The 12,030-nt window shown below is 47.1% G+C and overlaps 3 protein-coding genes across 3 annotated transcripts; 1 reads left to right on the top strand and 2 right to left on the bottom strand.

Moving 5' to 3' along the window:
* Nucleotides 1–652: 652 nt before the first annotated feature.
* Nucleotides 653–1,992, bottom strand: LOC123040874 (probable carboxylesterase 18). The gene has a single exon (XM_044463606.1). It carries the CDS (start codon nt 1,862–1,864, stop codon nt 755–757), a length of 1,110 nt encoding a protein of 369 aa, XP_044319541.1. The 5' UTR covers nt 1,865–1,992; the 3' UTR covers nt 653–754.
* Nucleotides 1,993–3,177: 1,185 nt separating this feature from the next.
* On the bottom strand, nt 3,178–6,413 carry LOC123043997 (ATP synthase mitochondrial F1 complex assembly factor 2). Its single transcript, XM_044466611.1, has 4 exons — nt 5,995–6,413; nt 4,102–4,276; nt 3,663–3,940; nt 3,178–3,564 (listed from the first exon to the last, which is right to left on the bottom strand). The coding sequence occupies exons 1-4, from the start codon at nt 6,361–6,363 to the stop codon at nt 3,457–3,459; spliced, it is 930 nt and encodes a 309-aa protein (XP_044322546.1). The 5' UTR covers nt 6,364–6,413; the 3' UTR covers nt 3,178–3,456.
* Nucleotides 6,414–6,625: 212 nt separating this feature from the next.
* Nucleotides 6,626–9,980, top strand: LOC123043995 (bZIP transcription factor 60). Its single transcript, XM_044466608.1, has 2 exons — nt 6,626–8,070; nt 9,392–9,980. The coding sequence occupies exons 1-2, from the start codon at nt 6,786–6,788 to the stop codon at nt 9,817–9,819; spliced, it is 1,713 nt and encodes a 570-aa protein (XP_044322543.1). The 5' UTR covers nt 6,626–6,785; the 3' UTR covers nt 9,820–9,980.
* Nucleotides 9,981–12,030: the final 2,050 nt, after the last annotated feature.

The raw sequence follows: 12,030 nt of genomic DNA, 5'->3' as shown, positions 1-12,030 counted from the left end.
TCAAGTAAACACGCAATTTTTCGTACAAATCTTTTGTTTGCCAAGATTTGCCATGTGTGTTATGAGGAAATTGCCATCTACGCCCTGAAAAACTTGTCATAAAAAATGTTTGCATTGTCATGATACCCAACGAACCTTGAAGCTGATACTCCCTCCATTTTTTTATACAAGACAATAAACTCAAATTAGAGATAGCAAGATAAAAATTAATGTCTTCTCCGGTCAGCTTGTCTTCTCGTTTACCGGGTTAGTTAATAGGGCACATGCAAATTACTATCATCCACTGCGTACATGTGAATGATTAAACTATGAGTTGATAGTACAAGACAATGTCATTAATTTTTGCCTCGGTTACAGATTAAAGTTGGTGGTTTGTATAAAAGTAAAATATATTTTTTATAATGGTCTTGTATATAAAAATGAAGGGACTACTACGGGTATGTTTGGATGCTGCCCAAGCTGGCCCTGCCAACTCATGGGCGTGCAACTTGCCGGAAGTTGGCGAAAAATTGAACTGATGAAGCTAACGTGGCCTCCAAACACACGCCCCACGCTGCTCTTGGCTCCAATCCAAACACGTCCTACACCTAATCCAAGCAGGCCATAATCGAGATATCTTTCCTTGTGTACACAAATTTTCTACGGACCAATGTGTAACCAATTGAATGGACTTAAGAGATATACTCGTATTTCCAAATTTCGACACGTCGAGGGGACTACAAGTTCTTTTCAATCAATTTTTGAATGGCCGTTTTCAGTCGATTTCGTTCCCGCTAGAAGGTTCTCGCGCCGACGGCGACGTCCTGTTGCTTTGCACGAACGTCCTCATGCGCTCGATAGCCCTGGCGGTGTCGGGGAGGTCCGGGAAGAGGTAGAACGCGTGGATGCCGTCCGGGAACTCCACCACCTCCACGGACTTCCCCTTCCGCCGCAGCACGTCGGCGTACCGCCGCTGCCAGTCCTGCAGCGGGTCGAACCCGCCGACCAGCACCATCGCCGGCGGGAACGCCTCGGCCAGCTCGGCGTTCTCGTCGGTCACGTGCGCCGCCGGGTGGTCGCGGCTGGCGCCCTCCGGCAGGAACGCCCTCCACCAGAAGTCCGCCCGCCGGATGGTCACGATCGGCACCACGCCGTCCAGCCTCAGCTCCGACTCCGTCCGCTCCTCGCCGCCGAAGTACGGCTGCACGGACAGGAGGCCGGCGAGGCGCACGGAGTTTGGGGTGGGCGCGGCCGCAGCCCAGCGGTTGGCCGCGTGGTGGATTATGTTGCCGCCGGCGCTCTCCCCGGCGAGGAAGCAGCTGGAGAGGTCCACGCGGACGCCCTCGTCCAGCCCCGGGACGCCGTTGGCGTCGATGAAGCGGAGCGCGTCCACGGCGTCGTCGTAGGCGGCCGGGTAGGGGTGCTCGGGCGCGAGGCGGTACTCGACGGAGACCACGACGGCGCCGACGCCCCGGCAGAGGCGGCGGCAGAGGCGGTCGAAGTAGCACTGGCGCGCGGAGAACATCGCGAAGCCGCCGCCGTGGAAGTAGACGACGACCGGGAGCGGGGCCTGGGGCGCGACGGGGGAGGAGAAGGAGAAGACGCGCGCCAAGAGGCCGCGCGACGCGTCGACGTCGAAGTCGACGGAGCGGACGCCGGAGGAGTCCGGGCGAGGGCTCGCGCGCACGCGGAGGATGCGGTCGGCGACGGAGTAGAGGCCGCGGTTGACGGTGCCGTCGCGGCGGTTTATGGTGTCGATGAGGGGCGAGAACGCGGTGACCTGCAGCCGCACCGCGAACGGCAGCGCCGGCGGCGAGGCGCGAGACACCTCTCGGCTCCTGCTTCCCGTTTCCTCCATCGTTTTCTTGGCTGGCGCCTGCTGCATTTGGATACGTCTCTGCGACTATATGCGCATGAGCTGTGGACTCCGAGCCATGGCCGATCGCCGTCGCAGACTGCCCCGAAGTGGGCAGTCTGGCGTTGCACGTCAACCCACGCGCACCAGCCATATGACTATGAGGAAATGACACCGAATTCGGCTGTAGACGACGTACACGTCCGAAGCACCTCCTCTGCCCTCTCTCTGGTGATTTCATAAATTTTCGAGTTTTCCAGTTTTTGATAAACATTAAGCGGGAGCGTGTGAAGTTAGAATTCGATCTTGGAAATGATCGGCTCCAATAGATGGTCATCACAAGCCTTATTTCAGTACTCCGTATTTAGATAAATTTAAGACAAGAATTTTGGGACGAAGGAAATAGTATTGATCAGAAGTATCCAGGAGCACCACAAAGAAGTGACTTCCAAAGTGCTAGGAAGGTTGTTAGACGAGATGTCGACCACCCGCAACAGGCTAGCCTTCGGTTTGAAGGAATTTTATGGATGGCATTTTCATTAAAAAAATCTTTAAAACCTTCCCGAATGATGAGTGTCACATGTGTGGCACAAAGCACTCCGACTCTGATGTTTTTGACAACTAAAGTTGCCATCTGAAGGGGAAAAACAAACCACAACAAAAACTAAAATTTGTCATAAAAATCGCTCGGTGTGTTCGTGCCACGCATGTGGCACTTATCAGGGTCTAAAATCTTAAAATCTTTTGGTCTATATATAAACGGATTTCTATTCCCATGTAGGATTGATTCCGATCCTTCACATTTCAAAGGAAAACACATGAGCCTAAATTCAATTAAAAATTCCTAGCATGTGAACCAAATGACATCTCCTTACATGTTCCTCCTTTCCTATTCATATTCATAGGATATCAAATAAATGTCATCTCATCTCTTACAAATTTCCTGTTCCCATCTTATGAATCAAAGGTAGCCCAAAAGAGACAACGCCTAGTTACCCAGTACATTGTATGGCGTTCTTTCACGTCAATAACTATTGGGTACACAGTATACACCTTCTGGATAACCTGAAAGCCATGGCACACCAGCCGTAGCATGGGCTTATCTAGACTTCACACTCATTTCAGTTTCCAGTTCCCATCAACAATTTATTACTGCGTCTTATATAATAAACTGGAAGATGGAATCTGCTATGGTGTTTTACATTCATATAAATTGTCAATTATTTGGTACAGCATGGGCAAAAAAGTCGTGCTGTTGGGCAATGCAACAGTGGACAAACAGCATCATTTCCACTGATTGCAAAATATATTTTCCCACAAAATTTCACCTATTGCACTCTTCATCACACCAAAAGAAAAAAATGTATGCTATTGATAGCACTTTTACCTACACAACCAGAGATCACATAATACAGAAGGATTTGGGGTTTTCATACACCCTTACTAACATACTGAGCTCCATTTAAGCAAAAGTTCAACCCTAGCAGCGGTTGAGTAAAATTACTTTGTTTTTTCTTAACCATCTATGGCTAATTATTATTCCACAGCTCTTCATGATACAATCACAAAAAACAAACAACAAAAAAGGCGAACCCATTCCCTAGATTATCGATAGAAATGTTTTACTTCAGCCATGAAAGTTGAAGGAACACAACAGCCGATGACATCTGGACTTTAAGATCAGCAATATCAACATCATGGCCTCCTTCAACCAGGCCCCATCGATCGACCTAGGGTTATTGAGGAATAAAGGCCATAAGACAAAAAGGAAAGGGGAGGGAAAAACAAGGGGTCAAAGTAAATAAGTGAAATGGTTGCAATATCACACCTGGTGATCTTCTTCAAGTCTGATCAGCTCAATGGACTCATCAACTCCCAGCCTTCCTCTAAAGATTGCGAGAGGGATAACCAAGGAATGAGCTGCTGCAGCCATAGCATCAATAGATGCCAGCTCACAATCATTTGCATCCTTCAGAACGGTTTCTACAGCCTTAGCTAGCCGCTCATCCTGCTTCCCTCCTAAAAAACTTGTGTGCACAACAGGCTTGAACCCAAACTCAGTGTTGACCCAGTCCAGTACTGGGTCAATTTTCTCCTTCTGTTTTTCTGCACACAAACGTAAGAAGGCATGAGAAATCATATTGAGGGGCCAATGATACAGAGCATCTGCAACTTAATTGTATGGATCTAAGTAGCCTGAAACCAGTTCATTCATGTTGGAGCACAATAGCTGCACCAACTTAAAAGAACAAAAATTGGCACATTACCATAAACTCCTTTTGTAAGTTCATCATCGGCAGGTGAGCGGCAAAATACCAAATCTTGATGGAATTTTTGCATCAAATTGGTAATTATTTTTGTTCGTGTCAACGGAACTCTCTCCAGTGCAGTACAAGCAAGCTTCATAAGAGGCATTGTAAAAGGCCGGATTCCATCTTGTTCCTATGACAATAAGGAACTTTCAGTACCAGTGCCCATTTATCCAGAAACTAGGGAATTAAATACACGAAAAAAATTTAATGCATAAAATTAACATCAGATATAATCCCGCATTCCTGCATGGTGGTAGATGAGCAGCAGACCAAAAAAGCATGTTGTTGTAAATTGTAACAACTGTGGTAACTTGGAAATTATAAGCTACAGAGGGGAAAATATCAAGCAGCAACTCAGCCATGCAAAAACATAGATTTGCAGAACTAAGTAAAAACTATCAAACCACTAGTACTCCTTAAATTCAGCCATTGCAGCATATGCATACAATTTATGGGTGTGTGTGAGAGATGACATACTGAGGGTACATTGGCCATATCAAGCCTTGTTTTAATTTTATGGTAGGAACTGACAGTGATAATGTTCATTTTCAACCTCTCTTGCCTCTAGAGATCAGAAGACTCTATAATGTGCTCTATTCTCCAAAGAAGGCAATGAACTGCACTTCTGCATAAACACAACTAACCTACATGAACAGCTTATATTGCAAACACTGATATTTGTTTCCTTTATACTTTCTTGCCGAACAACCATACAGACATTTTAGAACTGCTTGTGACACAAGAAAGAGCGAAGGAACAAACAAGTGAATTCCAACTTATATTGTGCAATCTCATTGGCCATATTGAGGCTTTATCTCATTTTCAACCTCTATTGCCTCTCTAGAGATGAGAAATGAACATTCAACTCTAAAATGTGCTATATTGCGCACAGTAGGCAACGAACTGCGCATTCTGGCCAACGCTCTTGTAGCATAACGGTTGGCTTCCCAGGTGAGGAAGCTGCAGGCGAGGGCTCGAATCCTGGTGGCACCAAAAAAAGGTCCCTCGCTGGCTCCCCCATTAAATGGCTGGTGCACCGGCCTGTGGTAACGGTGCGGTCCATGGGGGTTTGGGCAGACCTAAATGCAATTAACCTACACCAACAGACTATACCGCAAGCACTGATATTTGTACCCTTTTTACTTTCTTGCCAAATAACCATACAAGCATTTTACAACTGCTCATGACCTAAAAAAGAACGAATTAACAAAATCATATCAAAACCAACTTATATTGTGTGATTTCATCCGCCATATTGAGTTTTGTTTTAGTTTCATTTTCAACCTCTGTTACCTCTCTAGAGATCAGAGGTGCAAATTCAACTGTAAAGTGCTTTATTCTCCACAGAAGGCAATGAACCACCCGTTATGCATAAATGCAACAGATCTATGCTGATGGACTGCATTTTGAGTACTGTTTACTTGTTTCCTTCTAGTTATGGACAAACGACCATTCTCTTCATCTAGAACTGCTCATGACACGATAAAGGGGAAGCAATGAGAATATTAAAAGCAATTCAGCCGCGGCACTATATAGTACTATGATGGAAACCTAGATTCGGTGCATTTGAAATGTAAAATAGAATGAAATGGTCACTAAATCCTCACATAATTCACTGCTGCTCCCGACCAGTTAAATCTGCGAGGCCAGGGTCAAACAAACCGCTAACCATACCATTTCATTCGAGCCATTTTGCTAGCTGCTACAGTAAGATGTTAGCAGACACGAGACATCCATACAAGCCATGATACAGAACCCTAGTGATCTCACACTGCAGTACAGTATCACAGTCGAGGTCACCCAAACAACAGAACAGGAAGGAGAAGAGAGGAGGGGAGGCATCATGACCTGGTACTCCCACTCGGCGGCGACGGCCATGGCGAGCGTGCGCGAGTGCAGCTTGAGCGGCCGCTTAGCCGGCGTCTTGAGGGTGCGGTAGTCGAGCATGACGGTCCACCCGTTCCCGTCGTCTGCGCGGCGCACGGTGGCGTCGCGGTAGAACCGCTTCCCCACCACGGACCCCGTCATGAAGGACATGGGCATGGACACCGAGGTCTCGTCCCGCGTCGACGAGGACGAGGGCTTCCTCACGTAGATCGCCTCGCCGCCCGCCTCCTCCCCGCCCGGAGACGCCTCCGCCGCCGTGCCGAGCAGCCGCCGCCCGGCCGCGCATCGCCGCAGGAGGAGCAGGCGGCGGCCCGCGAGTGTCGTCGCCATTCCTCCGGTCGCCGCTTCACTTGGGCCTTCCTCTCCAACCTAGTAGACATCCATCTTTTAGTGCAGTACCCTACAAAAATAATTCCAGCCTGTTCACGAACCCGGCCCATAATAAACCCAACAACAGGCTGCTCCCGGCCCGTGCAGGCCCATCACAGAGGCCCGGAGAACGTTCCAGACGCGTCTCGCGTCTGACTTTGGCCCCACCGCCCCCACGCGTCCGGTTCGTCTCCACGACGCCGAAGAGGCGACCAACGACTCGGACCGAATCCCCCAGCTTCAGTTCCTGCCTTTCCTTTCCCTTCCCTTCCCACATTGCAAACCCTGCACGCTACGGCGACCGCGCCGCGCGAGATCCAGGACCCCGACCGGCCGCCCGCCCCGCCGTCGCGCATGCGCTCGCCGTGACCGGATCTCGCGCCATGGCCCTCGCGGAGGCGTCCCCCTTCGCGGACCTGCCCTTCCCCGACGACCTGCCGGAGTTCCCCCACCCGGGCGACGACGCCTTCGCCCTGGACGGCTTCGATCTCGACGATCTGGACATCGACTTCGACTTCGACCTCGACCTCGACCTCCTCCCCACCGACGACGTGCAGCTCCCGTCGCCCCCACCGCCGCTCGCCACGTCCTCGTCCTCGGCCGGGTCGCCGGGCGGGGCAGGGGACTCCTCCTCCGGCTCAGGTGGCGGAGCGGACGGCGCCCTGAAGAACGACGAGTCCTCGGAGACGTCTTCCAGGAGCGCGAGCGCTGGGAGCGACGGCAAGGCTAAGGACGGGGAGGGTGAGGACGACAAGCGGCGGGCGCGGCTGGTGCGGAACCGGGAGAGCGCGCATCTGTCGCGGCAGAGGAAGAAGCAGTACCTCGAGGAGCTGGAGGGGAAGGTCAAAGCCATGCAGGCCACCATCGCCGACCTCTCCACCAGGATCTCCTGCGTCACTGCCGAGAACGCTGCTCTCAAGCAGCAGCTGGCTGGCGCCGGTGGCGCAGGCGTCCCCCCGCCGCTGCCGATGTACCCCGGATTGTACCCTTTGCCACCGCCATGGATGCACCCTGCTTATGCGATGGGAGCGCGCGGCTCCCAAGTGCCGCTCATGCCCATACCTCGGCTGAAAACCAAGCAGCCTGCGTCGGCTGCCGCAGAGCCACCGGCCAAGAAGTCTAGGAAGACCAAGAAGGTTGCCAGTGTTAGCCTCCTTGGATTGCTGTTCCTGATGATGCTCTGCGGGTGTTTGGTTCCTGCAGTAAATCGGATGTATGGACCAGTTGATTCCCGAGAAGGAATTGTGCTTGGTCCTTCACAATCACGTCATGGGAGGGTTCTGGCTGTTGATGGGCCTCGAGATGTCTCGGAAGGTGTTGATTCGAAGTTGCCACATAATTCAAGTGAGACGCTCCCGGCATTGTTGTATATTCCGAGGAATGGGAAACATGTCAAGATCAATGGTAATCTTGTTATCCAGTCTGTTGTTGCGAGTGAGAAAGCTTCTTCACGCATGTGTCACTCTGATGGGAAGACTTCATGTAACCAAGGACAAGAAGATACTAGTTTGGCAATTCCTGGCCACGTTGCTCAGTTGAATTCTGGAGAAGTCATGGAATCTGCTAAAGCAATAAAAAATAAACTGATGGCTTTACCTCCTGGAGATGGAAGCATATACAGAGAGGATGATGAATTACTGCCACAATGGTTTAGTGAAGCAATGTCAGGTAAGGATGCTACAACAAGTTACAGACTGCTTTACATTTGAAAAACAAATTCCTTTGTGTGTGCTGCGTCGGTTTTATACTTGTTATCATACTGTGACCTTGATAAGAATATAGCTGTCACCAGCTGATGCAACTTCCTAATAGATAATGTTTTGATGTTTGCAAGTAACTTAGCCTCTGTTCGGATCAGTAGACAACTTGAAAAATGGCTACCATGTGAAGTATGCAGAGGGAGGCGATCAGGGACTTATATGGTTATGTCACTTGATCAATGAACACATTCCAAGAGTTTATGTTAGGTGTATTATTGCCTTGTGCAGTTGCAACAATTGCTAATGCAGCATACTTATACAACCTGTGCTCATGCATGTATGCAGTATCAGTATGCATGCTAACATACAATATTACTTGTCGACTGATGCAGCATATATAAATTTAGCATGTCCGTAGGAACTTCATTGCTCTTGAAATAATTTGACTAACCCAATGTAAAATGCTTAGTTGAACATGATAGACACAGGTTTAATTCAATTCAACTGAACAAAGGTGACTGGGATATGACCTATTTTCCCTACAGGAATAAATCCCTAATGTCAAACTACAAATCGATTTTCTAGAAATATATGCATATAACTGTACAATTGCAACTGAGGTAGCACATCACATATCCAAAATGCTAACAATTTAGAAATGTATGCCACCCAATTTGGACAATTGAATACACAGAAACAGCGAAATTTAAGGGAAAACATGCTACTTGTATGGTCAATTACATGCTCTAGCCAATTAGCCGCAGTTAGTGTTTTTTTTTTGGGGTAACCGCAGTTAGTTACTGCAACTAGTCTGTTCCTTTATTTGCTGATAGTTATTGCTTCCGATTGTGGCTTTTAACATACAGCGTTGGTGGTTTGTGGGTTATTGCGGCATTATAAATTTAACTCATGCTAAGAACTACATTGATGAAAGCTCTAGAGATAGTCTGATGAAACCCAGTGTAAAATGATTAGCTGGGCTTGATAGAGCATGTAACTGACTTACCAGTAGCATGCTTTTTGTTAGCTTGCTGAAGTTCTGCCGGTTCTGTGTATGTAGTTGTGACACCGAATTGAGTGGCAATGTGATGTGCTGTCTCAGTTCCCATTGTACAGCTATACATATATTTGCGGAAAACTGAATTGTAGCTTGACGTTAGGGATTTGATCCTGTAGAAGTGTGTGCTATCTCAGTTGCTTTTGAACAGTTGAATTCAATTGTACACTGTTACTGCAAGTAGTTTCTTTCTTCATTTGCTGAAAGCTATTCCTTCCGACTGTTTTTTCAGGTCCTATGTTGAGCTCTGGAATGTGCACCGAAGTGTTCCAGTTTGATATATCGCCAACCACCATTGTTCCTGTCTACTCCAGTGGTATGCACAACGCATCACATAACTCCACGGAGAACCTCCCCTCCAGTCAGTCCCATAAGGTCAAGAACAGAAGGATTTTACATTCCATGGCCATTCCCCTAAAAGGTTCAACGTCCAACCACACCGATCACCTCAAAGCGCACCCCAAGAACGAGAGCTTTGCTGGAAACAAACCGGCTTCATCGGTGGTGGTCTCTGTCCTGGCTGACCCTAGAGTGGATGCTGATGGAAGGATCTCTTCGAAGTCATTGTCGCGTATATTTGTTGTAGTCCTTGTTGACAGTGTAAAGTATGTCACTTACTCTTGCGTCCTGCCGTTCAAAACCCATAGCCCTCATCTGTGAGCTGGGTTTTTACCGGAGCAGTGTGTGTTTAGGTTATACTACCGATTAACAGGACTGGAATTTTCCCAAAGGAACTGATGTTCTGTGTATGTGAATAGAGTTGCAGTTAATTAACTCAAATAATCAGTTGACTGTTTATTGCAGCCATATATGGGCTTTTATCTGCTTGTCTATCTCTGTCAAAATTTCATTTTCCAAACTTGGCCAAGGTGATAAAAAATGGATGCCCTAGTATTCTGTGATCTTATCGGACAATTGCAAGATACTGATTCGAGTAGGGTATGGTCTTGTAAAGATTTGTAGAATTAGACAAACTTTCTCTCTTGAAGAGATGATCATATTGGCCTGACCCTAATATTGTGATTTTGAGCCAAAATAGCACTCAAACAAGAGTCATCACACGACCATATCATATTGGCCCGCTCCATATCGAGCCCGTGAGCCTCATATTTGGAGGCGGCGCCTATTTCGAGCAAGCGTCATCCGTAGAATTCTTAGCTGTCGGCAGTCTCCCTCTTGTGATGTAACTTGCAATTTAAGAGAGAAATGACATTATAATTGTATCCAAAAGTGAAATATAACATTAAGACAATAAAAATAACAGTAGGAAAAGTGAAATATATCATTTACTGTGTATCGCTTCAGACTTAGCTGGAGGGCATTCCAATGTTGCGGCTTTACCTCATGGCACTATAAAATTCTCATCGGCACCCCACAAACTCAAACTATTTCTGAAAGTGCAACTAACCCCTGGAGGGTTTTGGTAATTCTTAACAACATATAGCTCATTGAACTAATACTCTTTCAAGACATGGCATGGACTAAAGATGTGGACCCCTCAAAATGCTAAGGACACATATTGGCAACAAGTTCAAGACTCTACATTTTCATTTAGTGATTCAAGATCACATTGAGTCCATCGGAAAGCCAATACTATTAAAAAAGATGAGGTGTTGCTTAATGGCTTACTTGCTCAAAATGCTTAGTGATATGCTTCAAAACCCTCAGCCACTTTCTCATTTCCACATATGTCCTAAACCTAAAAGTTAAAATTGGCCCCACGGATTTGATCTATCCGGCGCCATCGAGTTCATTTGAAATAGCCACTGCCACAAACCCTAATCAATTCGGTTTCACCGATAGGGATCTCGGTCTCACCGAGATGGATTGCAAACTCTCTGTTTCCCTTCGTAACATTTCGGTCTCACCGAAATGAGCGATCGGTCCCACCGAGTTCGCAATGCAAACTCCCTGTTTCCTTTTCATAACGTTTCAGTCTCACCGAAATGAGCGATCGGTCCCACTGAATTTGCCTGACCAACTCTCTGTTTGCCTATTACTGAAATCGATCCCATCGAGTTCATGTGATCGGTCTCACCGAGATCAAGTTATGCCCTAACCCTAGCACATCGGTCCCACCGAGTTGATCATGTCGGTCCCACCGAAAAGCCTAACTTTCACATTTTGAACTGAATCGGTCTGACCGAGTTTCACCATTCGGTCTCACCGAGTTTGGGAATCTGTGTGTAACGGTTAGATTTTATGTGGAGGCTATATATACCCCTCCACCTACTCTTCATTTGTGGAGAGAGCAATCAGACGTGCGTACATTTCCAGCATTCATTTTCTGAGAGAGAACTGAATGAAATATGCCCTAGAGGCAATAATAAAGTTGTTATTTGTATTTCCTTATTTCATGATAAATGTTTATTATTCATGCTAGAATTGTATTAACCAAAACTTAGTATATGTGTGAATACATAGACAAAACATAGTGTCCCTAGTATGCCTCTACTAGAGTAGCTCGTTAATCAAAGATGGTTATATTTCCTAACCATAGACATTTGTTGTCATTTGATGAACGGGATCACATCATTACGAGAATTATGTGATGGACAAGACCCATCCGTTAGCTTAGCATTATGATCGTTACAGCTTCATTGCTACTGCTTTCTTCATGACTTATACATGTTCCTCGGACTATGAGAGTATGCAACTCCCGAATACCGGAGGAACACCTTGTGTGCTATCAAACGTCACAACGTAAATAGGTGATTATAAAGATGCTCTATAGGTGTCTCCGAAGGTGTTTGTTGGGTTGGCATAGATCGAGATTAGGATTTGTCACTCCGTGTTTCGGAGAGGTATCTCTGGGCCCTCTCGGTAATGCTCATCACTATAAGCCTTGCAAGCAATGTGACTAATGAGTTA

Source organism: Triticum aestivum, chromosome 2B (assembly GCF_018294505.1).
Source record: "Triticum aestivum cultivar Chinese Spring chromosome 2B, IWGSC CS RefSeq v2.1, whole genome shotgun sequence".
NCBI lineage: Eukaryota > Viridiplantae > Streptophyta > Magnoliopsida > Poales > Poaceae > Triticum > Triticum aestivum.
This window is presented reverse-complemented; position numbering and strand designations above follow the sequence as displayed.

What these genes read in the sequence shown, in the direction of transcription:
- LOC123040874 (XM_044463606.1), bottom strand. Translation starts at nt 1,864, where the DNA reads ATGCAGCAGGCGCCAGCCAAGAAAACGATGGAGGAAACGGGAAGCAGG.
- LOC123043997 (XM_044466611.1), bottom strand. Translation starts at nt 6,363, where the DNA reads ATGGCGACGACACTCGCGGGCCGCCGCCTGCTCCTCCTGCGGCGATGC. An exon ending in CCGCCGAGTGGGAGTACCAG is followed by an intron (nt 4,277 to 5,994) that starts GTCATGATGCCT and finishes TTATTGTCATAG; the next exon opens with GAACAAGATGGAATCCGGCC. An exon ending in ACTTACAAAAGGAGTTTATG is followed by an intron (nt 3,941 to 4,101) that starts GTAATGTGCCAA and finishes GTTTGTGTGCAG; the next exon opens with AAAAACAGAAGGAGAAAATT.
- LOC123043995 (XM_044466608.1), top strand. Translation starts at nt 6,786, where the DNA reads ATGGCCCTCGCGGAGGCGTCCCCCTTCGCGGACCTGCCCTTCCCCGAC. An exon ending in GTTTAGTGAAGCAATGTCAG is followed by an intron (nt 8,071 to 9,391) that starts GTAAGGATGCTA and finishes CTGTTTTTTCAG; the next exon opens with GTCCTATGTTGAGCTCTGGA.